This window comes from Thunnus thynnus, chromosome 6, assembly GCF_963924715.1.
Source record: "Thunnus thynnus chromosome 6, fThuThy2.1, whole genome shotgun sequence".
Classification (NCBI taxonomy): Eukaryota; Metazoa; Chordata; class Actinopteri; order Scombriformes; family Scombridae; genus Thunnus; species Thunnus thynnus.
This window is the reverse complement of record NC_089522.1, coordinates 31,057,580-31,084,886: the sequence shown is the minus strand read 5'-3', so window position 1 is coordinate 31,084,886 and position 27,307 is coordinate 31,057,580. Positions and strand designations below refer to the sequence as shown.

General features: G+C 38.8%; 3 protein-coding genes across 7 annotated transcripts in view; all 3 read right to left on the bottom strand.

The window, feature by feature from the left end:
• Positions 1-1,293, bottom strand: part of tpd52l2b (tpd52 like 2b) — a 30,279-nt gene extending 28,986 nt beyond the window's left edge. For 2 of the 5 annotated variants that reach the window (XM_067593349.1, XM_067593350.1), the window contains exon 1: positions 1,035-1,288. In XM_067593349.1, coding sequence (XP_067449450.1) covers positions 1,035-1,053 — 19 coding nt within the window. In that variant the 5' untranslated portion in view covers positions 1,054-1,288. Of the gene's footprint in view, positions 1-1,034 lie in introns of all 5 variants that reach the window. The other 3 variants (XM_067593348.1, XM_067593347.1, XM_067593351.1) reach the window with 3 other exon arrangements.
• Positions 1,294-4,481: 3,188 nt separating this feature from the next.
• On the bottom strand, positions 4,482-25,657 carry trim101 (tripartite motif containing 101). Its single transcript, XM_067593344.1, has 12 exons — positions 24,782-25,657; positions 23,277-23,486; positions 17,682-17,863; positions 17,408-17,582; positions 15,619-15,714; positions 15,121-15,198; positions 14,627-14,782; positions 13,226-13,248; positions 12,855-12,979; positions 11,135-11,562; positions 7,458-7,587; positions 4,482-5,881 (listed from the first exon to the last, which is right to left on the bottom strand). Exons 1-11 carry the CDS (start codon positions 24,791-24,793, stop codon positions 7,501-7,503), a joined length of 1,572 nt encoding a protein of 523 aa, XP_067449445.1. The 5' UTR covers positions 24,794-25,657; the 3' UTR covers positions 4,482-5,881; positions 7,458-7,500.
• Positions 7,594-11,128, bottom strand: LOC137185099 (uncharacterized). Its single transcript, XM_067593345.1, has 2 exons — positions 8,792-11,128; positions 7,594-8,656 (listed from the first exon to the last, which is right to left on the bottom strand). The coding sequence occupies exons 1-2, from the start codon at positions 9,920-9,922 to the stop codon at positions 8,522-8,524; spliced, it is 1,266 nt and encodes a 421-aa protein (XP_067449446.1). The 5' UTR covers positions 9,923-11,128; the 3' UTR covers positions 7,594-8,521.
• Positions 25,658-27,307: the final 1,650 nt, after the last annotated feature.

Genomic DNA, 27,307 nt, shown 5'->3' with positions numbered 1-27,307 from the left:
ATGAAACCAGTGGTTTCCAACCTTTTTGGCTTTTGACGTCTTACAAAAAGCAGTGTGTAGTCGGGGTCACATTTCACATGTCTATGAGTTGTTAACAGCTCCATCAAATAGTGATGTTTCCCTCTAAACTTCTCACATGCTTTCATTTACATAAATGTTCAAATGATCCAATATTTCAGCAAAAAAACACTGATTAGAGAACAAGTCCAAAAACGGAAAACAGATTTGAGTATCACTTTTTTTTAGTTTTTTTCTTCTTTCCTCTCCCATTAATCATCTCACGACCCCTCAGATGTATCTGCTGACCCTTTGGAGGTCAGCAGATAAATCTGGACTAAACTAGCTAACTGTATATAAAGTAGTGTAAACTAGCTCCACCTCCAGCAGCTACAACAGTAACATGCTGCTCTAACACTGATGCTTCAGTATTAATAATCTAATGATGTCATATATAATAATATATCAGCCAGAGGGACCAAACCACTACTTTTACTGCAATACTTTAACTACATGAAGCTCATAATACTTGTTTACTTTTACTTCACTTTTCCTTGTAATAGAGTATTTTTACATAGCTGTATTTTTACTGGACTAAAGGATCTGAATGCTTCTTCCACCACTGCTGTTAACACTTGATTAGTCTTTTTGTTTACAAGCATTCAGCTCGGCTCTCGGTTTTGGGGGAAAGTGGCGGGAGCCTCACAGAGAAGATAAGTCTCTCTGATCACTTCTTGGCTGACCCACTGCCTTCAGTCCTATCAGGTTAAATTGTGTCGGGAAGTTACTGGTAACATTAGTAACACGATCCGCCTTCCTCTCCTCTGTCCCTGTCACTTACCAGCGGGCCCGTCCTGCCCTCACGGCTGCACTGCTACGACTTATTACCCTCTAAACAAACCAAACATACAAGCTAAATGCTAAAGCTACAGGCTACGTGACTATAGATTAATTTATTACAACGGTTTGCTGTCTGGTTAGCGAACAGTTGACGTATCGCTGACTCTAAGCTAAGCTACACGCTAGCTAACAATTACCTTGACTGGCGGGGTCCATGGCGTCGATTTGGAAGAGCTGGAACTCCTTTTTAGCTGGACAGTTAAACCTGACTGGTGTTAAACTGGGAGAGCAGACTGGTAACGTTACAGGGTGCGTGCGTGTGTGTGGAGATCTTCCTGGTTTTACTGAGTGCTCCCACTCGGAGAAAGTCGTCGACAGGAACAACCCAAACAGCCCAACAGCCAGCTCAGCTTAAAGAGCTTCTGTGAAGTTAACGGCAGCAGCACAAGCACTTCCGGTCAGGAGTTTCAAAATGACGTTTACACGTTCTTCTTCTTCTTCTTCTTCTTCTTCTGTTGGTTTACTGGCAGAGACAACTGTAAGGTTCATACGGCCACCTACTGGATTTAAACTAAACTCTCCATATATTAAATAAAATAGCATTGGAGTAGTTGGTTGTGAGTTTTATATATGATAAATATTGAAGTTGTTGTTTGAGTAATATGTAATATTTGTTTATGTTGTTTATTTATATTGTTTATGAGAAATTTTCATGTTCATTTTATTTGTTGTTCTTGTTTTGTTTTTTGGTTGTTTTTTTTTACTTATTTGTTATGTTCAAAATAAACCTAAATGTAATATGTAATAACTCACCTAGTTCCCACACTGTTATAACTTCTCTATTTTTCAGCTGTTTAATAGAAACCAAAAGCTTCTCTCAACAGCTGCTGCACAACTTCTCCAGAAACTCTTACAACACCCAGAAATCTCCTTGCTGCATCTACAGTAATGTTAATTTTCTCAAATTTCTTTCTACTACAGCAGTACAGTGAATTACCAACAAGGCTAAAAACTTCACTTGATCCTTGCAAAAGCAAAACTCAGCATGCTTCCTGACTGATTTGTCCTCCTCAGCCTCTTGTCTCACATCTTAACATTTATTTCCTCATGCAAAAGTCTCTTTGTAGATCTAACCCTGATTATTTCTGCCTCCCTTAGTTACTCACTTTAGACAATTATTCTTCTGTGCTGCATTATTTCCTTTGCAAAGAAGAAACTGGATCATTCTCACAGTCTGTCTCACAATCATTCTCCCACATTTACCACATGTGGCAAAATCACTCCTACATACAAACAAACTATGATCAAACTTGCAACAACTCTTGCTCTGCAAAGGTTTGGAAACAATACTGGAGTCAGTGGAGCCTTACTGGGTACGACATGTGGTCCAGTAACACTCAGGTAAGTGCTCCAAATCAATGTGAAGCATATCAGATTTCCATTAACTACTTCGTCAAACCTCTTCATCTTAAAGCTGTCTGTCTTCTCTTTATACTCTTTAACTCTCCTTGCCTCCATTCTGCATGAGACTCTTTGTCATGATGATGATGATGAATTGCTTTATTCATCATATGAAGTACTCAGATCCTTTACTTAAACTCCCCCTCCACTCAAAGATGTGTTTTTCTTCCTGTTCCTACAGTTGGATGTTTGAGCTGCACTGTGCATAATGATGTATGTGCAGAGTTTGACACTAGAAGACTGTTTTCACATTCATCTGCTGGAAGTGGAAAGTTTCTCTGTGCTCATTGAAAATCTGATTATAAGGGCTGGACCTACAAGCATGATTTATGACATCACAAGACCAAATGTGAAACGAATCATTTCGTGGGGGTTGTGATCAAGCCCCCAGGAACAGCGGCAGGCTTTGAAGTCAATTTGATATAGTGGCCAAACTGCATAATTTCAACGTCACGTGATGCTATTGGGCCCAAAAAGACTTTTTCCCATAGACTTATATTGTGAGAGAGGCGTCTGTAAATCAGCGGATAATTTTTTTTTGAGCATTACAACCGCCGTAAAAATGATTCGTCTCACTATCAGAATTTGATCTATTCAGTCCGACCACATTTCAATGGTCTAGAAGAGTCAAACGATTGAATTGTTTTATCCCCATTCAAGTGAGCCAGAGGGCTAAACCGGATGTAGCCCGCTCAGCCGGCGAAAGTCGCTACTGCACTTGCTCTATGGGCCCCATAATCCCAGAAGATCTGGGTAATTTTATACCCGAACGTCAAACTTTTTTGGCTTCATGTGCCACTGAGCAATTTTCATAGGAATGAACGGGGCCCCGCCTTCAACGCTGTATCCAGTTCTCTTTATACATCCATGGTTGTGAAAAAACAAAAAGTTTATCCACCATTTTACAGCTGCTCCTTTTCCCATGATTGTGTGTAGGAAAAATTCTTTTTGGGGCCCAAGAAAGACCCAGAAGTTGTCATTCCACAGTTTGGCCACTATGTCAAAATTGGCTTCAAAGCCCAGCGCACTACCTGGGGGATTGGTACCAAGGCTCCAAGCTAACATTAGCTGCTGGGAGACGTTGCCTACTCAGAGGCTAGCAAGCTCCCAATATCTGCAATCTAAGAGTTCTGTTACTTCTAGTCCCTGGGGAGAAATCAATACATCGGGTGTGCTCAATCACAAGGATGGAGGTGAAGTGCTGGGTGGAGCACAACGCAGCGGGAAGGGGAGGGAGGAGCAGAGCGGTTTGCTTTTGAGTCTCATGCTTGCGCTAGCTTGACTCCCAGAACTTGCATATTGTTGCTTTAAGTAAAAGTACATAAGTATTAGCAGCAAAATATACTTAGAGTATTAAAGTAAAAATAGTGGTTTAGTGCCTCTGACTGATATATTATTATATATGACATCATTAGATTATTAATACTGAAGCATCAGTGTTAGAGCAGCATGTTACTTCTGGACTTTATACAGTAACTTATACATTTACTAATATGTAGTCCATCCATCCATTTTCCAACGCTTATCCAGGACCAAGTCATGGTGGCATCAGACTGAGTAAGGAAACCCAGACATCCTTCCCTCTGGCAATGCCCTGCAACTCCTTCTGGGGGATCTTAAGGCGTTACCAGGCCAGAAGAGATATGTAGTCCTCCAGTGTGTTCTGGGTCTGCCCCGGGGGTCTCCTACCAGTTGGACAAGCCTATAAAAACCTCCAGAGGGAGGCGTCCAAGAAGCTTCCTAACCAGGTGCCCAAACCACCTCAGCTGGCTCCTTTCAATGTGAATATGTAGTATTCATATTTAAGTTTGTTTTTTTTTTAAACTATGCCCATAGGTTTTGCTGCACTGTATGAAGCACGGTGTAACCTGGTGTTCATCAGCAAAGATTATAGCTGTTTGGATTGGTCTCAGATAGTTTCACTTATTTTATATTTAACCTGGTGGTAAAAACTCTGCATTTCCCATAAACTGTGTATTTAAACACTCACACTCATTTTAAAATATTCTGTGATCTGAATGTTCGGCTCGTTTGTATTCAGTCATGCTTTTATTTGGAAGGCGAGTCCTCCAAACAGGAAGTCGTGTTCCTCATTCAGCACACACACATGTTGGCTTTTCCCTCAGGGGCTCCTTTTTTTCCGGCGTGGTCAAATGACGTCACAGAGACAGCTGTTGCCAAAATGCTGTAAACATTTTTGGTTTGAGATCAGATTTATTTAATCTATAAATTTATCCAACAAAAAAAAACAAACAACCCAACATTTCCAGTCTGTCCTCTGACACCAGCTCACATAACACTCTCAAAACACAAAGTGCTCAAACACACAAACATACCACAGTGACCTCTCACCTCTTCAAAAATGACATTCATCAACATTTTTTCTGTACCAAAGTGGAGATATGATTCACGATGTTGAAACTAAAGCAGAATGACACCAACAGATTAAACCAACTCAAAATAAATCTTTTTAAAATGTTCCTATTCAAGAAAAACAAAACAACCTCTTCTATTTCTGCTACTACAACTATTAAACGACACTGTTTCATCTTCTATTTTTATTTTCTTTATCTACTGTACCTACACTGGTACTTGTGATTCTTCTGTTACATGAAGAACTCCTGTTTTCCTCAGTAATTTGGATCTTTGACCAATAGAAATAACTACAAAACATAACTTATAGTACGTTCTGCTTTCTGGTACAGTGCTGAAAAAAATGACTCAATTGGACAAATATGTTTAACTGCTCACTTTGTGATTCAAACACCGTGATAATGAAAGTATCACTCACCCTTACTTACAGTCATAGGATGTGGTAAACAAATAACCTGCAAGGTCACAACTTCTTTCTTTCTTCTTCTTTTTCTTCTTCTTCTTCTTGTCCAAAACTTGCTCTGCTACAACAGCAGGGTGTCTATTTATTCTTCCCACAGCTTCAACTAGTTTTGCTACTACAGTACTTACCCCGTTACTACTACTGTTGCTACGACTACCAGTTCTTTTACTACTATAAGTAGTACTTGACTGTCGCTACTTATAGTCACACACTTCAATTTCAAAACACCAGTTGGGAAGTGCCACCACTTCAACTTCTTTTTTAAAAATGACCTCTAAATATATTCTCAATAAGTTTTTTTTCATAATAAAACACAAAGAGAGAGAGTGTTTCTCTCAGTATTGACTCAAATCCGGAGCAGATCTTTTCCTGTTTTGTCCCTACAGCACAAAAGTTCTAGTGTGTGTTAAAACTTGATGGAAATTTGGAACAAAGCAGAGTTTGTTCCTTGTTATTTGTGCTTGAGTTCAGAGCAGCGCTGAGCTGATGAAACCACCTGCCGCTGATGCTGACTCCGGAGTGAAGAGCATCCTTCTTTATCTCAACGGAGAGAAACTTCGTCTCCAAACGCTTCTCCGTCTCCGTCCACTACTTCTTCTTCTTGTGGAGGGGGTTGAGCCAGGAGAAGCAGAAACTGGGTCGACGGGGAGCCTCGCAGAGGGTGGAGGAGGAGGAGGAGGAAGAGGAGGAGGAGGTGGGGGAGGAGGGAGGGCTGGTCTGAGCAGGACTCCTTGTCTCAGTCTCCATCTGGAGCAAAGAGGAACAACAGATGATTTCACATAAAAATACAGGACTGTGAATTTTAAACTGAATATGCATTAGAATAAATGTCACCAAGCTGTTCATTTACTGTTCAAGCTGAATAAAACCACTGATTCTGACTTACCAGAGCTGTTGATTAGATAAGAAATCATTTACAACAATGTGTCCCACATATTATTATGACATTTTGAATTTTTATAATGAAATATCTTTGTTATCAAAGACTTTTCATAGATTTGCTAAAACCCAAGAACATAAAGCAGCTCTAACATGACATTTATTCCTTTACCTGATAGATTGTTCCTGCTCTCTTTACCCTTGATAAAACTACTGAAACTGAAATACTATAATAATAATAATAATATACTAATGAGAAGCATTAGAGTGTAACTGTAGATCTAAAATTTAAACACATTATAACACACTCAAAGAATGGTAAGTAGCTTTTTATCTTTTTTTCCCCACAAATTGTTCAGATAATTCACAAAAAACAAATAATGTGTCTTGTATGTATTTATGAGATGATAATAATAACAATAAAGCCTTCACATTATGCATGCAATAGTAGATGCTGATAACAAATCAATCCTATGAATGTTTATGAGATTTCTATGAGCATGCAAACAGAGCAGCCACCACCACCACCATCATCATCATCATGCAGCAGTGAGAGACTGATGTTAGCAAGAAAAACAAACAGTAAAAGTAAACAGATGAATTTATCAGTTTATTCAAAGTAATTTCTATTTCGTCATCATTTGTTTGATAAACTGTAAACTACCTTTTCTGATTGACTCTGAACTGTAGTTACACAGTTTCACCACCAGGTGTCAGAAGAGGCAAAGAGGCGCAAACTAAACTATTTGAGGTGAATTTGTGATTTTGGGTTATTGTATATAAATAAATTGACTTGACTGAACTACAGCTGTCAAGGTGCTGAAGGGGCACTAAATAAATATATAGAAGAGAAAAATATAATAAGAAATATTTTTTTTTATAGAAAACAGTTTTCAGTGGTATTTCAACTACTGTATTTTTATTTGACATTATAGTATTTTTCTGAATTTCTATTATTATTATTATTATTATTATTATTATTATTATTATTATTATTATTATTATTATTATTATATTGTAGTAAAACATTTTTAAAATACTTTTTTATAGAAAAGTTTTCATTTCAACTACTGTATTTTTATTTACTGTATTACTGCAATTTATACAGTTTACTGTATTTCTTATTTAGCATCATAGTTTTTTTTTGTAAATGTCTTTTTTTATTATTATCATTTTACTAAAAGCACAGTATTGGCAGTATTTTGTAGAAAGTTGCTGATGAAATTTGATTCAGTTAAAAAAATACAGATGATATCATTTCCATAACGAAAGATATATTTTTAAATAAGGTCTTGAAAGCATTAATGACACACCGAACATTAATCAGCATCATTTTCATGCCGGCACACAAAACTTAGTTTAGAATGACACTCTTCTAAATCTGAAGCTCTACTGTAGACGTCCTGTGTCGACTTCCTGGTGGAGCCAGCAGGCGTGTGTGTACCTGAGTTGTGCAACAGTGAGGATGGATGTGTCTCCTGCTGGTGTTATGTGCAAATGAAGCAGCCGATGTAAGCCCAAACCCTCTGCAGGATGACCAGGAAGGCCAGCAGGTAGAAGAACAGAGTGACAGCCTGGAGAAAGATGGAGGTGGGGGGTGGACGAGAGCATGGAGGGAGGAGGAGAGGCAGAGAGAGAAGAGATGAAGAGGTAGAAACGGAGGAGGGGGGATGAAGAAACAGATGGAAAAAGGAGGATAAATTAAGGAAAGAAGCAGGAAAGAAAAATGGAGAAGAAGTAGAAGGAATTTGTGAGTTTATGGAAACAGTTAGAAGAAAACAAGGTGATAGAAAATATAATGCAGGAAAGGAGAAATGGAGGAGAGGAAGGAATTTCATAGAATAAGGAGAGAGAGAGGAGTAGAGATGGAGAGAAACAAGAGAAAAAAAGTAGAGGAAAAACAGAAAAATGGAGGAAGTGATGGACAGTACATGAGGATGAAGGCAGATCGAGATAGAAAACAAGAGGGTTGAGGAATCAGAACAATGGAAGATGGAAAAGGGAGGATAATGATGGAAAATTGGAGGAGATTGGCAGAGGAATTGAAAAAGAAGAAGAGAGATGGAGTGATGATGCATCAAAAAATGACTAACACGGAAAACTGCAGAGAAGAGGAAGGAAGGACGACTCTTTTCTGGACTCACACAGGCACTCTTTCAGTTTGACCAGGCCCTGATGGCCTTGTAATTAAAGTTCTGGTTCGTGTCCATCTGTCTCTCCCCTCGTTTCCTCTAGAAATAAAAAAGAATGTCATGAATTCAGGTGGAAAGACAGATCTAGCTTTTCACTGACATCTGATTAACTATTTTGGGGTTACTACGACTTTTGGGACAATGCACGTTTGGGATACTATATTTTTTTGTTTAATAGCAGGAATGAGCCTTCATCCTCTCCTCCTCTTCTCCACTCCAACTGTATTTTCCAACATGACAACAACACTGTGACCCAAGTGAAAGTGCTGAAGCAGTTTCATCCAAGATGCAAAAGTGACTCTGCAAAAAAACATCATCAACAGCAACAACAAAGAAGAAGAAGAAGACAATGTGGAGGTGTGGCCACATCAGCAGGTGGGTGGACGGTGACAGAGCCTGGTCGATGATGATGAGGATGATGAGGATGATGGTAAAACCAGACAACACTGACCTGGAGAGAGACACAGGAGGTTATTTTCCCCTCATTTTCAGCAACACTCATTTCCATTTTGGGGTTAAAATCTTCAGGCCGCTCGCTGTTCTTCCCGTCGTCCTGTTTGTTTTCTGTAAATTCTGAATCACTGACCTCAAACTCTGCATCCTTGTCTGTCTGTTTTAAGCCGTTTGTCGTCTCCCCGCCATGATCTGCTACATCCGATCTGTCATTTTTCTGTTCAGAGACATCCGCCTTTGTAGCTAAATCATTCTCCAGCACTTCACTTCTTTCTTCAGACTTTAAACTTCCTTGTATGACACCTTCAAAGTTACCCTCTCCCATCTCTGAGATTCCTTCCTTCAGCTCCAAAGCATCTTTCAAGCCTAAAATATCTTCTTCAGGTTGCTCTTTCTCTTCTGCATGCTCTACCTGACTACAAAGGAGCTCAAAGTTGTCTTTGTTCATCCCTAAACTACCTCTCTCTGGCACAGGATGAGTCTCCTCTAGTAGAATGGATGTTAGACTCTCATTATTATCAGGAAAACTGTCTAAACTACCATCTTTAAGCTCAAAACTACCCTCTGTACCAGGCAGGCACACCCAGCCCTGCATATCCTCCTCCTCCTCCTCATTTTCCTCCTCCATGATACCAGCTTCTCCTGTTCGCCTGGTTGTTTGCACTTTGGGAACAGGTGTCAAAGCACCGTCCGGCTCTAAAGGATTCATCTGGGGTTGAGATTCAGGAAGCAGGGGTGTAGTTTGAGAAGGGTTTTCTGACTGGTGTGGGGGTTGAGGGAGAGGAAGGTACTGCTGAGGGTGAAGCTGAGTGGAAAGTGGAAGCTGTTGGGGCTGCAGGTGGGTTAAAAGGTCAAGTCCAAGGGGAGGTTGTTGGGAGTGAGACGTGCTTTGTTCCGGGGTCGGAGCCTGAGTTTCAGACAGGAGCTGAGAGTCCTGCATCCATGGAGGTTGGATTTGGGCCTCAGGAGGGGAATCCATAGCTGGTTGTGGTGAGCTCATCATCTCCTCTGTATCATAAATCATTTCTCCAGAATCTGGGCTAACCCTGCTCCAGCTGCTGGGCTTGTACCAGCCGGGGTGAAATGTAGCACCAGTTTCCTCTTTCATCTGCATTTCTTCTTCTTCTTCTTCATGCTGAGCATCTCGTTTTCCATCAGTCTCTCTCTGTGCTGTCCGATCACCTGCATCACGCTCTGACTCTCCCCCCTCACACTGATATATAAAGGAAGACAGTTGAAGGAACATGCAGAAGATTTTGCACATTTAAGCCCATTTACCACGACTCACCATTTTCCAATTTATAGAAGTTTTTAGATTGATTTCCATCCTTCTGGCCTGTTTTTGGTTTAGTTTAAATTTCAATCAACTTGTGGAGACTTAAAAACAGTCGTTAGTGCTTAATGTTCAGACACTGGATCTTCAAACTGAACTAAATATACTGAACATTGTCAATGACCAAATCAGTAGCTTTTAGCAGTGGAGCTTCACTTACTGGTGACTGAGAGCGCCGTAGTCAGCTCTGTGTGATGCACAGTATGTTACTTCCATATTAAAAGCTTAATAAAATACCATGAAAGCCACTGAAACAATCATGATGTGAAAACTGTCCCATATATTTGGCTGCTGAGCTATTAACATTATATTCTGCGATGGTGGAAGGAGCTTCAGCTCCACACGGTCTGCTGACTCTCTTGTTGCATTCAAGAAACACCTGCAACATCACTGTCTGCCACGGTGTCTTCTTTATGCCTCCACTAGGGGGCATCGAAGTCAGACATTTTCAAATGCTACACATAGTGGCTTTAATTTTTTTGTCAAAGTTATTTTCATAGTTCAGTGGTAATCCAGTTGTGAGCAGGAACTGTTTTGATGCAAGAAATTCATGTTATCCTTTTGTCTGCATCCATTATTATTTTCCTGTTTGTCCATTGAATTTGAGTCCATTAATGACATGAAGTTTGGAAGCCGATAATCAATCCTCAGAAGTCTTTGAACGCACCACCGTGGCTCCCTGTGATGGATTACTTGCATCACAATTGGATTAATTGAAACCAGAGGGTGCGTGGAAGGTAAGAAATCAGTCTAAAATCATGATTTGTAAAATGTATAATTTGTTTTGGAAAATGGTTTAAAGGGCTCAGAGGTCCTTTAAAGTGTTCAAGAAAGTGAGGAATGTGAGCTGTGAGAGACTGAAGGGTAGAAAGCTGTAAGTGTTAAAAGATGTGCTGAAAGAAGATTTATTCATTTTCACACATTTAACAGTTTATCTGTCAGCTGAAACTAATTTCCAATCAACACTTCTCATCTCAAAATAGCTGTTATATAATTAACACTTACAGGTTAACAGTTTGATGGATTGAACTTGTGTTATCTGTGTGTTATTGAACTCATTTCCACATAAAAATACTTTCTGGTGGTTGACAAAGATGTAAAATAAGAAGTTTTTAAGCTCATAGAGGTGATGTGGTTCTGTACCTGTTGTGTGCTCATTCCCTCGTCTTGTTCACAGATGTTTCCGTCCTTAACAGGTTCAGGAGTCGCATATTCCTCTACTTCTCTTCGAACCTCCACCTCCTCCTCCTCCTCCTCCTTGTCCTTCATCTGACCCGATCCTTCATTGTTCAAGTCCAGGTCAAGCTCCGGCTGCAGAACTGCACCAGCAGGCTCCACAGAGTCCATCACCAGACTTGGAGCTGTTTCTGCAGTCAGAGCTGGTTCTGGTGCAGCTGCCTGTACTGGTTCCACTGGTGGGGAAACCAGCTCTGGGATCGGCTCTCTGACAGAGTCCAGGTTCTGGATGGAGGTTTCTTGAAGGGGTGTTGGTTCTGCGTTCTGCAGAGAGAGTTCATTGGGTTCTTCTGGCTCTGGTTCAATCTCTGGTTCTTCAGGAACATCTTCTTCATCTGAAGAGAGACAATAAAACCTGATGAAGCTGAATGTGTGTCTGTTGTTTATGAGACATTTAAAAACGTTCAGGAGAACTTTCACTGTAAATAATAAAGGTATTTTAACAACATTTAACTGCATTTCAGGACTAAATTCACATTCTGCAGTGTTTTTGTGTTGATCAGTTTTTGACATTTAGACACTTAGTTAAAAAGTATTAAATAATAAGATCTTTATCAAACTTTATTCATAAACTTTATGGATGACAGTAACATCAACAGGTCTCAGGGGTGAACAATGTTGTGATTGACTTTGTTTGAGTATGCAATGTTTTGAAAGATGAGTTTAAATGAGCGCAAAATGAACCAAACTTCACAGCGATCCACCCAATAGTTGTCAAGCTATTTTATAAAGGACTAAAAATGAACCTCATGGTGGCGATAGAGGAAAAGTCAGATGATCAACCACGTCAGTAGGCTGAATCCTCTGGGGATCACGAACGTCTGCACATTAAATTCATAGCGATCCATCCAAAGGTTGTTGAGATATTTCAGTCTGGACCAACTGACCAGCAGACACCACCATCTCAAGAGCCATTGCACTAGCCACTAACACGGCTAAAAAAGATGTTAATAATGTTGTTTTGTATGTGAAGTATTTATGGTGATATATAGGTCAAAGTCACGTGACTGATCAAAGGACTGTATATGCAAAGAAATTCTGGTGAAGGCGAGAGAGCTGGAAATGTTTGCTGATTAAAACGTGGTGTTGCTGCAGAACAGTTACGTAATGATTTAAGTTTAATGGACTTACAGTGAAGGTCACACCGTGTGTCCGTTCACAAAACTAAAAACAGGAATGTATTGAAATCCATCAGAGTTTTTCTTTTAAATCAAAGCAGCGGGACGAGAACATCTGACCAGCATTCATTGAATCGTTGATACTGATCAGTTAATCTGTCAACTCTGTTGTATTTTAATAATTTTGTTTATTTGAACAGGAACCAGCTTACTCGTTGGCTCTTTACTTACTGCAGCCACCAACTATTTTTGGATTGGACTCAGACCTCAAATCTCCAAACAGATAATGTTACTTAGTTTTTATTGCATCCACACTCTTGTTTCTGGCAGGCAGTATTACAGTTCAGGCTTTATAACAGCAAACATTTTCTGTCGTCTACTTGAGATTTTGCTGCAGCTAAACTTCCTCCAATGCAAATGAATTGGAAATATAAAAAAATACACTTATAAACTTATAAAAAATAAAGTGTCTAAGTGGTTTCCCAGCATTGATGTCTGTCTTTTCTTACCTTTGATGAAGTCTATGTTCTTCAGAGCGCTCTCCTGTCTGCTAAAGTTAAATGTGTAGTGGCTCATATTCTCATAACCTGGTCTAAGCGTCTCTGCTGGACAGGAGCTGGTCGCTGTTATTACTCTGAGAAGAGAGAGGAAAGTTCAGAGGAAGAGGAAGAGGAGAGGAGGAAAAGAGGAAGAGGGGAGTAAATAATGGTTTAAATAAAGAAGAAAAAAGAAGGGAGGTGAAGTTAGGAGGACAAGAGGAGAGACAGAGAAGAAAATCCCAAACTACATCATAAAAGTTAAGCACACTTAAGTATCCTACACAAGAGTATTTAATCACATAATACACAACATATACAGTATATCTAGTCAGATTACTCACTTTGTGATCAGCTCTCTTGAATTCTGAGGTGAGGATGAGGACGGGTGGAGAAAACAGAAAGATACTGGATCAGTTTTAAATTATCCTGCAAATATCTGAGTAAACTCTTAAACACACATATGACAAACTGAAAAAGGACAAAACATCAATCTCACAAACATACCGTGAAGAGAAGAGAAACAGGAACAAAACACTTAAAAAATTCAAAAGTAGTCTGAACTACAGCTGGGCAATATATTGATATTATATCGATATTGTGATATGAGACTAGATATCGATTACAGATTTTGGATATCGTAATATCTTGATATGGCGTAAGTGTTTTAAAGGCTGCATTACAGTAAAGTGATGTAATTATCTGAACTTACCAGACTGTTCTAGCTGTTCTATTATTTGCCTCTACCCACTTCATCATTATATCCACATTACTGATGATTATTTATCTGAAATCTCATTCTGTAAATATTTTGTGAAAGCACCAATAGTCATCCCTACAACACTGTCACAATATCAATATCGAGGTATTTGGTCATCCAGCCCTACTCTGAACCTCTGATGATGCTGAACTATTCTGCAACTTGCTGTTTCATCCAAAGACATCCATTTCACTTAAAATTGTATCAGCAGTTTCTTGCTCTAACTTAAAAGGGAACAATTTACATATCAAAGTGTGTTTCGAGGTGTTGGGGATAGTGCTGCTGCATAGGTGAAGAAGGATGTATAAAGTGTTTAGTGGCTCCAGAAGGAGCTGTGTGAAACCAGATCAATTCAGAAATAAGTGAGATTACCAGGTCCAAACTATTAATTGTCTTTAAACATTGCAGGTTGATTATCTTTAAGAGAAACCGATGGTGTTAATACATAAGAGACACAGTATGGGGCTGAGATTTATGGAAGATCGAAGATGCTTAAATAAAAATTAATCGAACAATGAAATGAAGTGAAACTGATAATGTATTTCCCTTTTATGTATGAATTTACTGTCATAATTAAATTAATGAATTAAATGAAATGAAATGCTCTGATTGGACGGTTGATTGTGTTTAATTTTGGCATGAACAGAGCCTCCCAATCTCAGAAAAGAAAAAGCTCCTCGTGAAAACAAACAACAGCGTTTTGTATCTAGTATCTGTTCTCTGCTGGACATCAATTCACCTCTTTACTTTGTTTTCTGTGTTGATTTTAATGTGGCATGAGTTCATTATTTTTCTTAATAACAAAAAGCTAAATAATGACAGTAACTTGAATGACAATGTGTTTTGTGTTTCACTTTATTCTGTCGTTTGATTTGTTATAATTTAACCTAAAGGTCACTGTGTTATATATATCTGTTTCTCAACTACGTCACGATATTCTTGTCCAAAACATTTAGTAAACTGAACACTGGTGCTTAGAAACAACCTGAACAAAAGCAGCCATGTCCGGCTCCTCCATGCTGCTCATCGCGCTCTCCACCAGCTTGTTGTTGGCCTCCATGCTGTCTCCATAGCAACGCGCCAGCGCCTGGACGTGGTTTGTCTTCTCTTCCTGCTCCGAGCTGATTCGCTGTGCCATCGCCTTCAGGGAGACGATGCAAAGATGATGATGATGATGATGATAATACTTCTACTACTGCTTCTACTCACATTATTTTTCATGTATAGCACAAGATCTTTACATATATTCTCATATATTTACCATATTCTACAAATGTAAAATACATGAATACATCCACATATTGAAATGTAGTTTTTATGTCACTAGAGGTTCATTTTCTCCCACTGCTACTATTGTCATTGTTATTACAACTGCTATATGTCAACTTAATTGGTGTATGTGTGCTATAAACTGTATATGTGTACTATAAGTGATATAATATGGTGTCTGATAAGTTGAAGGTAGTTTGAGTATCTGACCTTGCGTTTCTCCTCCAGGATGGAAAACATATGACTGAACTTGTCACACACACTCTGTTTCTGAGTCTTACAGTTTTCCTACAGAAGGCAAAGCAGAGATTAATGAACACAAACACAATGTATGTTTCAGCGTTGAATGTTTTCATACTTTATATGAATTCAATTTTGTACGTGTGACACTACAGCGTACTTAAAACAGTGTTATTACTTCACAGACAGACTTTACAAAGAGAGATCCTTCCAGGTTTCAGCAAATCAGGATTAAGACCTTTTAAAGATATTTTTAGGATCACCTGGAATTTAATTTGAGATTAATGAGAAGCTGTGATCATAAAAAAGGCTACTTATGATTAAAGTTAGAGTAGATAAATTAAATGTCGTTCTCTTCTCTTCACCTTATATCTGAGTTAAAGGCGTCTATTTGTGACATCACAACTAGTTTGGAGCCAATCGTGGTCCAGTATGCATCTTACACAAGGTTACTATGGAAACACTCACCTCTATGTTCCTGCAACTCTCCTCCAGATCATCGATCAAAGCCTGGACTTTGTTGTTGGCCGTCGCCAGAGAACTGATTCCTTCATTCAGCTCATCCTGAGAAACAAATAAACTTGATTTTTGTTTTTTTAAAAGGTTGCAGTTAATTAATTAATTAAAGTCGCTCAGTTTTACATCTTAATCTCGATCAATCGTCAACACAATACTTTTAAGACAGGGTCACTTCTCTATTAGTTACTCTTCAGTGATTTTGAGATGTTGGACATTTATTACTAATCATCTTGTTGTATTACTGTTAAGGGGTGTAGTGTTGCATTATTTATTATGATAATATGATTTAAAAAGCTTGCATTAGCACATACAACCACTAACATGACAACTATTGAACTCTGATTTCCATAGTAGAAATTTCAGGTAGGAAAAATACACCTAAAAATGTGGTATATTTTGAATATTCAGAGTAAAATAGGTGTAACACAAAGGTACTAGAACATGAAAACAACACTGGTATCACTTTACTTATATATACAGTTTGGGCAAAATGTTCAAAAAGAGATAACGTTGATCTTGGGTATTAATTTGACTCTGAAACCAGAACTTTTTATTCTTGGTAGAACAAACCACATGAACATTTGGATTATCTATTAAAGACTTTACTTTCTGATGGCTAAGAAATTGATCACAGCTGCAGCTTCCAGATACAGTACAGTGGACAGAAAGGATTAAGTTGGTTTATTTCACTGCAAAGCTGAACAGATGGGCATCGTTTGTACAGACCATACCAGATTATGTAATTAAGAGTAAAAAGCACCTCTGTTTTTTATTTTTGTTTGTTTGTTTTTCCTTCAACATACCTCATTTCATATATTTCTACTAAATCCACAAGATAATCTCCAATTATCTGTCTGTCTGTATTGAGCCTTGTTCCTGACTCCTCAGCCTCTCCCCTCTGTCTTACTGCATTTATTAGCACATGAGCTACAGATGACTTGAAATGCAGAAAATCCTTTTTTCTAATCCAGACATTCTTTTGAGGTGCCAGGCATTCACTCAGCATCCTCATTCCCTTCAACCCCCTCAGCCCCCCCAGCAACCCCAGCATCCTCAGCTCCCTCAGCTCCCTCAGTATCTGTAGTCCCCTCAAAACTGCAAGTTACATTCTAATAACATAAATCAATTGATTTACAGCCAAAAAAGTTACTGCAGATGAAATATTTTCAAGAACAACAAAGTCACAGTAATAGTATAATTGTAGTTGTAATGTAGTCAGCGATGCATGATGTCCAACTTAGTGGACAGATGATTAATTGTCATTTTCTTCCAACATGAAATCAATACTTGGAAATTTTAACAACTGTATTACTCCTTGGTTTTTACTTGATGTTACAAAATTTTATTTATCTGCAAGGGTCTACTACCATAGAAGGATTGGTAAGATATTCCTGAGCTGTTGAGTGTTTCCGGCCGGCCGGCGGCCATCTTTGTTTTGAGAAATTTGTGTTGCGCTTACAAAGGCTGGCTAATGGATGGCAGTGTATTGGATGACACACTAGAGTCCGCTGTGTTGGCTGATGTGCAACTATACCATTAAAACCCATGCATATATAAGAAAACAGCTTTTGAATAGCTGTCCACTGTAGTGACCACTATACATGAAAGGGTTAAACAAATGTAATAAATGTACTAGTATGATTCTTTAAAGATCTATTTCCATTCCCAACACATCAGATGAACTCTTTTCCCGCATGCATACAGTCACTAAACACACACCATTATAGAGTGTTTATACCTTCTGCTGCTGGTAGATGTCTGTCAGTGGAGCCACCCGACACGACTGATGAGCCCCGAACACTTTACAGAGGGAACAGGTGGGAACCTGGCAGGTCAGACAGTAGATGTTCATCTTCTCACCTTCATGGTCTGGACACTTCACCTTAGCAGGAAGTGTAGAAGGAGGGAGAGGGCTGGAGGGAGAGACAGAAGAAATGCCAGGTCTTTAAATATATGTATGTGCTGTCATGATTTTTTTATTTGCAATCATTACCCTCCCTGTTTCTCTTCACCTTGGGGCGTTGTTGTTGTTGCTGACTTCCTGCTTGTAGACATCGATGATGTTCTCCACCAGCAGGTTTCGTTGCAGGCCGTAGACGCCGTGGCGATCCAGCACCACTTCATGTCTGCAGGAGGGACACCGGAAACGACCGCTGTTCACCTGCATGGTGGTGCGAGCCTGGAACAGGGACGGCTGCACAGAGAGATTCATAATAATAGAAAATGCTGTAAATATAAATATAACAGTGATAGTTTCTCAGCTGTGCTCTTCAGCATAACCTTTGACCTTCTCCGTGACTGCCTTTCAACACCCCAACAGTTGGAGTTTGTTGGTGTATAACACAGCTGCATGCTGGGATTTCAATAATTAGCAACAGTGTTAATCCTCAGTAAAGAGTCACCGGTGAAGAATGTGTAAAATCTTCTAAATGTCTCCCTGGGTGAAGTCAGAGTTGGTTCAGGACGGGTTACTGGGCAAGAACCAGTCCTGGGAGATCCCCTGTTCACCGTCCAGCACATAAACACACTGAAGCTCACCGGGCTGCAAACACTCATCAAGCACCCAACGTTTAACTCTCCTCGTCTGTATATCAAGTAAAAATAAACCAGCAGCCTCTGTCGCCCTCACTCACACTGCTGTCATTTTGTACATCAAAAGGATGCACACTTATCACAAAGAGCAAAACAAGATCTCATCACATTTTGCTAAGTGAGCATGAATCCTGAAAAATAATGTGATTATGCAGGGAAGTTCAGGTATAGTTTAAAAAAAACTAATTTAAAGCTGCATTAATCAGTTTTTGACAACTATGAGACAAAAGAAGTCCAAACAAAACTAATAGTAGAGTGTGGAGAGATTGTCAATCAAACATATATATTGTATATGCTGTAAGGTCCTGATAAAAGGTCTAATCAGGGAAGATAAATAAAAACATTTGTGGGGATCCACTGTTGCGTCGAGGCTTTAAATTGTTACGTTTCAGATACTTTCCTTCATGCTTTTTCTATGTCGACGTGCTGAGTGTGTCTAATGTAAACTTCCTGCTGTTGGAAATCATATTTCTGTAATTTGACCAAAAAATAATTACAAATTAGAAACAAACTGTATTTAAAAATGAAGAGAGAGAGAGAGAAAGCTTCACATTTACTATATTTGGCCCTAGCAATAGCTAGCTTCAATTCAAGCAATAATATTTACTGCTACCATGATTACTAATTAATTTGAAAACTTTTTGATCCATCTAAAGTTCAGATTTAACCCTCCTGTTGTCCTCGGGTCAATTTTGACCCGGGAGGACAACAGGTATCATTATGTGCTGTCATCAAAAAAATTGAAATGGTTTCAAAACAGTATCCTGACTAAGAAATTATGAATTATTTTAACTATAGTTGAGATCAGAGGAAAATATGTTGATGGATTATGGCAGACTGGTATATGTGAAAGTTTAGTCAGGGTACTGTTGTCCTCCCGGGTCAAAATTGACCCGAGGACAACAGGAGGGTTAGAGAAATAGTTTATTGATGGAAAAAAAACACATTTGCTTTCTTTATGAAAGCGAGAAAGTCTATATCATTTACATGTCTGTGTAGAGCTGGAGCTATTAGCGCTATTAGCTTAGCTTAGCATGAAGCAGGGGGAAACATCTTTATATTATCTATACATTTACATACATAGTTTAAAATGGCACCATATGAATAAGGTCAAATAAGTATCCAAGGCCTCAGCAGTCAGTTGGTGCTTTAGACAAGAAGATAGACACATGGATGGATAGTTCAACAGATAAGGACAGTAATATAAAAGAAGAGATCAAAAGAGAAAACAGGAAGGGCAGAAGTGGAAACAGATTAGAGGAGTGAGAGTTGGGGAAACAGAGGGACAGATAGATGAGTGAAGAAAAGGACAGATGAGCAGAGAGACTGATGGAGGGTTAGAGGGCTAAAGCGTCCTGAAATAGTGGCTTTTAATCAGCGTCAGCTGCTGCTGGGCCTTACGGAGGGATCAGAGCCGCTCAGGCAGCGGCTGGTAGAGAGACAAACACTGAGGCCTGAAGGCTCAAACAGAGACCTGGTTTCAATTAGAATCTGTGTTGGTTTTTTTTTAATGTGAAATATAAAAATCATTGGCTCAGCTTGAATTCATGTTGGTTACAAAAAAGGTATAAAAACATTCAAACAAACTGCTTAAACCACCTCTGGACCAGCTGTCCATCTGTACACTCACTGTGTTAAAGAAAATATTAAAAGGACAATCCACCTATTTTATATAGGAAACTCATTCTACTAGTTCTAGGAAGCACTAGTCAGCCTGTGAAAAATGCTGGATAACGTCTTCTGTGGCTCTGGAGGAACTTTAAAGTCCAATCACATACATGCAAGCACACATTCTTGGACTACTCTGTAATGTAACACTCTGTTTCTACTGTTTACTTCATGCAATTGTCTCAACAAAAGATGAAATAATTGCTGAACCATGATAGTTTTCCAGAGTCAAAATAAAATCCTGTCTCATAGTATTTTAAACCACTCTGCTGTGTTTGGGTCAGTTACTGTAACTGCAGCTTGTTGCCTTCTGAACACTACTGTAATAAAATAACTCCAAATCATGTTGTAGTGATGTCATTGAGATGATCTCTGTCTGGGTTTGGAGACTTTGGAGAATTTATAGCAGAAAGCCTTAGTAACAACCTGGAGGAGTGGACTATTTTACGGTATTACTTCAGGGAAAAATAATGTTCTTCAGCTCTTATGTTCACTCCTCTTCTATTAACCCTCCTGTTGTCCTCGGGTCAATTTTGACCCGGGAGGACAACAGTATCCTGACTAAACTTTCACATATACCAGTCTGCCATAATCCATCAACATATTTTCCTCTGATCTCAACTATAGCTAAAATAATTCATAATTTCTTAGTCAGGATACTGTTTTGAAACCATTTCAATTTTTTTGATGACACCTGTTGTCCTCCCGGGTCAAAATTGACCCGAGGACAACAGGACGGTTAAACGGCTGTACAGAACATAACGGGAGTTGAGAACTTTTCTGGAACTTTATTTAGCATTTTTCAGCTTTACAGAAACTGTCAGACTAGCAACAGCAACAACTCTTCTGACCGCAAAACTCTTCCTCTACGCTTTTATAGTCTGGGTCAACGATACAGAGAAAATGTACAAAATCATTTCCCATTTTCTTACTCAGGAATAGTAGGATCCAGTGTTTTGGGAGTTTGACACACAAAAATCTGGATATCTCAGCTTCTGCTGCTTTGATTTTGACCATTTGTTTTATAATCTGTTTTTTGAAAGTCCCTCAGACTTCATGAACTTTCTGGAGGTGCAACACTAAATCACTGGACTATCCCTTTAATCCTGAGCCCCCGCACTTCAAATTCAAATCTGGATCTATTATTTGCTAACCATGAACCGACAATAAGACAGTTTGACTTGGGAATCTGTTAATATTAATCCTAATCTGTGGTTTAATGAGCCTGAGACGACTTAAAGAGAGAGGACATTACTCATGATTAGAGATTCAAAGTTGAGGAAAGAGGGAAGTCCAGCTGTTTAGGAGAAGCTATTGATGGCAGACTGAGCTGAAACATTATGAGATGGAAAAACTGTTTGAACTCAGGTGGGAGGGGAGGAGAGGATTTGCTGGGGGATCAGTGTCAAAGGTTACGACACTGAGCATGACAGCGGGGGCAGAGTCTATTAGGTTTCCTTCTCACATACCAAGCACATGCAAATACACACCGGGACATGCACAAAACACACGAGTAAAGTATGTTCTGTTCTCATCTAGTGGAAAAATATGTGTGTGCATTCGTGTGTGTTTTGTTGATCCAACAGTCAAATTCTGGTTTGGAGGACATGAGGTTCAGAAGGATTGCAGGTTTGGAAACAACCTCAATAAAGCTTCACATGTTGGAACTGGCCCCACATAAATGTTCTTAGGTTCTGCTGTAACTGTTGTACAGTTAAAATTGAATCTTTACTCTCACAGGAAGAAAAGTCATGTGCAGGTCGTTATAACATCAAGAGCAGCAACCTTGGATCCAGATAAGAAGCCTCACTGATGTATGAGTCTAACATGAAGACACACGTTTCATTATTTTTATTATCACCATGCCAGCAGTGTGGCTCAGTGGATGGTACTGCTGGTCCACTGTTTGGTCCAGACTGAAATATCTCAACAAGTATCGAATGGATGGCCATGAAATCTCTAAAGAAACATTTTTTTTGCCTTTATTTGATACTCAGAAGTGCAAAGAGAGGAAACATCAGTAGAGAGAGGAGTATGACCTACAGTTAGAATCAAACTGCAGACGTTGCTGTTATGTGGTAAGAGTCTAAACCAGAAGACTAACAGGGTTCCCCTCGCTATGAAATGTTATACACACATGATCACATTCATGTTCATGCTCACTTTTCCTCTAGCGCCACCATGAGATTAACATTTTTAGTTTTAAGTGAAACGTCTCAACAACTATCACCTCAGTTGCAATGAAATTTGGTACATTAGACAATTAAACACTTGACCAAATACCTAAAAAACCAACAACATTCTCATCAGCCTCAGCTGTTCTCTGTGTTTAGTCTTAATTAGCGGGTTAGCATGCTAACTAAGACGTTGAACATGGTAAACTTTACATCAGCATGTTAGGATTCACATTGCGAGCATGTTATCATGCAGATATTAGCATTTAGCTCATTACTAAGCTCACTACAGCCTCACAGACCTTCAGTCTGTACGAGTAGTTAATGCTCTCTCGGCTCTGCCTGCCAGCACATTGTTCCCACTTTTACTGTGTACCTCAGAGCAGATACCAACATAGTTTCCTGGCAGAGCTGGTGAACACCTGCCTTTGATGATTAAAGCATCACGTAGAGGTATCATTGATTGGAACAGAAATAGTGGGCAGAATATAACCAAGTATAGTAAGTGGTCTTTATGTAGAACGGCCCATGTCAGAGCTTTACAGTATGTTTTATATTGTTGGATTATTATTATTATTATGTGTAATGTAAGCAGCATTTTAATTTTGCATCTGGTGGAAGAGAAGATAATCTGATCTACTTCATATATTGTTGAGCAAATTAATAAATAAAAATGTATCATACTGTGTTTACAAGCTTGTTGTGTGTTTTAAATGAAAAATATTAAAAGTTAAAATTGTCTAAAAGTTGATATGAAGATGGTCACACACACATTAACACATAAACACACTGAACAATAGCAGCAAATGTAGGTCATGGCAGGTGTTTTACATGTACATGAGCAAACCAGTTAAACATCCACACGTCCCAGTTTAGACACTGATAATCCACTGCACGGACACACGCACACACACACACACACACACACACTTTATTTTACATGTATGTGTGTGTGTGTGTGTGCGTGTGTGTGTGTTGTGAACAATGCAGTCCTGTCTCGTGGTATATAAAGTGTGTGTTGAAAGATGAGTGTATTCCTGTATATACAGGTCATACATGTGCACAACTGTATGTACAAACAGGGATTATATGTGCAGAGATACACTGTACATACATGTGTGGATATCTACATGTTAGCAGTGTCCTGCTGTACATGTGAGTCGTCCCACAGACCTGGTAGAGCTCGTTGGCACATTTCCTGCACAGGTTGTGCTGGCAGGGCAGGATGACCACTGGTTTGTTGAAGAGTTCCAGGCAGATGGGGCAGATCAGCTGTTTCTCCAGTGTTTCCAGTGCTGCCTCGCGCTCTGCTCCCCTGCTGCCCTGCAGGCAGCTCAGGTCTGCGGTCAGTGACATGGCCGCTGCGCCAAACTTCACCTCCTCCTGTTGACACCAAAACTGATTAAATGACTGCACCGATCTGCTATAAACGCCGGACTGTTCTTATAGGACCGAACTGCTGCCTTTGCACATTTTACACCAATAACTATAAACTGCTAATAATGTGTTCAATTCTGTGAAAATTAACTATTGAGATGTTTAATCACTGGAAGGAAACTGAGATACATGAGCTAAAAAATCACCAAATTCACAATGTTCATGTTTTCCTCAACCTTTAACATCCAGTTTCCCTCCTTTGTTTATCCTTTAAGTAGCTTTAAATGTGGAAAAAACTATAACTTACTAACGTATTACAGTTTCTTGTATCTATTCTGTATCATCTTGTTGCACCTCTTCATGGAAGCTATATGATGTTTACACAGAGTCATATAGCTCCAATATTCTAGATGTTTTCTGCATCATTTTATACTAATTTATGCAAAATTCCATCTGGCATAAACGAGATCTTTGGCAACTGTGGAATTTACACTAGAATTTTAAAAAAGGTGGATTTGAACAATGTTTGGCTGCATTGAATGTGTTTATAATTATTTAACCAGTGGTGGGTCAGTTGGGTTTTTAATATTTGTATCTCTCGCTCAATTTTTACCAAAATACACCTCATAATACTTGTTGTCATGATAAAAAAGTAAAGTAATGTTCTTCCAGATGTTTTCAAAATAGATAAACTAATAAATGGCTGGAAAGTTGAAATATAATTTATAAACTTGCAGAAAAATGATTTGTTGTTCATGAGCTGAACATGCAGTTATTAGTACAGACAAAAAGTGGTAACACTTTACTTTAAGTCCCCATATTTAGCATCTATAAGCAGCATACAACCATTTAATGAAGAGTTAATAACACACTGTAATGTAATTGTTAGCAGATTATGAAAACAATATAAAACATTTGTAATAATAAGAAATACGTCTTCATGGGAGAAGGTATAATTGCTGAAAAAATACTGTACATTAAGAAACACTTAAAATGTCCTTATGTCTTCTTACAACTCTATTATAATGTCTAGTTAACCGTTTATTAAATGTTTGTTTACTGCTTATAAATGCTAAATAGGGGGATTTAAAGTAAAGTGTTGCCCAACAGGTCGAACAGGACAAGAGGTGAAGATGTAAAACAGGATGTGACAAGATAAAAACAATTAAATAAATAACATTTAATTACAATGAAAGACAAAAATTCAAGAGGAGATTCAAAAGAAGAAGAAAAAACACAAGAAAGGAAAAAGAAAGGATAAAAAATGAAATGACAACAAACAGATAAATCTGTTTACTTACCCTTTTCTGCATCTGCTGATCGTGTTCTGTGAAAGTTGAGTTTGTTATTTATTTTACTTCCTCCTGCATGTCCGTCTGGTCTCTACATTCAGTCGTATGTTCCTTTTCTTCAGATTTATTTGTGTTGAGGTGATTCTCTAAATCCAGCAGCAAATCCAGACTCAGACAGTTTTGAGATGCTGAAAAAGCAGCAACAGCAGGAAGAGCTGCTGATCTTCAGGGCAAATATGTCCAGTTTTAATTAAGAAATGACTGATCAAATGTAATTATATCTTGGAGTACATTCTCCTCAAGATGGACTTCAATGAGCTGCAGTTTCATGTGATGTTTCCAGGATTTATGACTTGTGCAGAAACCACAGAGCGTCTGAATCAGGCCTGGAAATACCCGACTCACTCAGTCAGACAGTTCAGAACAGGAGCCGTCACTTTTTAAAGAATTGAGAGTTAATCTTCAGCGTTGCGGGCTCGCTTTCAGATGTGGAAAAAATTCACAGATGCCACCGATTGAAACACACCCAAAAATCGAGGTCACATCGAGGTCAATCAGCTCAAGGAATTAAGTTTCACGTCTTTGAAGAGAAATGAAGCAGGAGCCAGTTTCTCCTCTTCAGCTCCTGTGACACCGAACTCTGGCACTAAATTCTGCCCGGAGTCTCTCCTCTCAGCCTCTTGTCTGCTTCCAAATCCTGTCCTCCTCTTCCTCTTCCTCTTCCTCACTCTCACTCACACACACACACACACACCCTCCCTCTCTCGTACAACACTCTCACTCCATTCCTGTTTTTCTGCCCAAGTAGCAACTGTGTTCACGGCTTCTTCGCCATCCGGCACACAGCTAATGTGATGTGGTGTGTGAGATAGAGAGAGAAGGAGGACACAGGGGGTGGTGGATTGGAGTTAGGAGGGCATCAGGTTTCAGACCAGTCCCTCTGAAATGATCCCAACACACACACACACACACACACACACCCACACACACACACACACACACACACACACACACACACACCATATCAGGCAGTGGCTGGTATGTGGACAGATTAAGACTATGCCAGGCTGTGCTCTTTCTACTGTTACACACACACACACACACACACACACACACACACACACACACCCCTCGTCCTGTCCTATTAACGGTGCTACCTGTAAGTTTTTAATATATCATCATTACAACGGAGACACTTTACTGTAAGCTGCCGTCAACCTTTACATCTTACTGTCATGATATGTACGTACACAATATAAGATGTTTCCTGCGTCTGACTACATTAACAGCTCAAGTGTTTGTTTTGTTTTTTTGTTTTTCTTGTGATATATTGCAAAATGTGTTGCTTTTCTGATATATATTTTTTTAAAAGCATTACCTTATGTTCATATCATATATATCATATATCATATCATATCTGAATATACTGTAAATTGATATGAAATTCTGCCAAACTCTCGATCAGGACGTACCTCTATGTTTAACCCCTAAAAGTTGTGGTCTATGGTCTAATTATTTATGGCTTTTACCCAAAACTAATTGATCAGGGAAAAACCTATCAGAGGTCTGGATTGAATACGTGTGTCACCACTTACTGCAGATCAAGTTAATAGTTGACTTGATCAGATACATGAATCCCCCAAAAACATGGTTATAGTTACATACAGTTGGTAGTTTTCATTAAGTTTGATCAGCGCTTTTATGGCTTAGAGGTAACAAAAACAAAAACAAAACAATGGATCTGTACATATGATGGCATGTACACCAAATGATATTTGGGATATTTAGCCAAGAATCGTTATACAGTTGTTTTTGGTCACATAATATATTTTTTTGTTCATTTTTTATTTTGTGAATTTGCTTTTACATCAGTTGGTATGAACTTTTTCTAATGAAAAGTGAGAGATATTTCACATTCATTTCATGTCTATATCTGATGACACTCAGCTCCACGTTATGAAATAAAGAAGTTGTCAATATGGTGCACAAAACCACTAAATCAATACAAATTTAAAAGCTGAGTGGACGTCTGGATTGAATATCTGACACCGATTATTGTGGGTCACATTTTAAGTTAACGACCTTATATAAATTAATTCCCCTTTGGTTATGTGCTAAATAATGTTGGCAGTTTTGCTGGTGTTCATTAGTATTATGTGTTTGAAATCTGTCTAATATGAGCATTGGATTTCACATAAATGTATTTTTCTATGAACTTTTATGTACCAAAAGTCATCTCATAAGTTCCCTTTAACCAAACTGATAACGTACCTTGTGGCGTCCCACAGGGCAGTTGTCTTGGTCCCCTTCTTTTCTTGTTTTAAAAACTTCTATTTTTGTCTGATATGAGCATTGGTTTTCACATAAATGTATTTTTCTGATAACTTTTATGTACCAAAAATCATCTCATAAGTTCCATTTAACCAAACTGGTAACGTACCTTGTGGCGTCCCACAGGGCAGTTGTCTTGGTCCCCTTTCTTTTCTTGTTTTAAAAGCTTCTTTGCAGCAATATCAGATAACATTATCACAGCTA

Excerpts from the sequence above, each read along its gene's own strand:
- LOC137185099 (XM_067593345.1), bottom strand. The coding sequence starts at position 9,922 with ATGTGCAAAATCTTCTGCATGTTCCTTCAACTGTCTTCCTTTATATAT. Across the intron at positions 8,657-8,791 it reads ACAAGGATGCAGAGTTTGAG|GTCAGTGTTGTCTGGTTTTA; the intron begins GTCAGTGATTCA and ends GTCTCTCTCCAG.
- trim101 (XM_067593344.1), bottom strand. Across the intron at positions 12,980-13,225 it reads TCAAGAGAGCTGATCACAAA|AGTAATAACAGCGACCAGCT; the intron begins GTGAGTAATCTG and ends CTCTCTTCTCAG. Across the intron at positions 7,588-11,134 it reads AGGGAATGAGCACACAACAG|GCTGTCACTCTGTTCTTCTA; the intron begins GTACAGAACCAC and ends ATCTTTCTCCAG.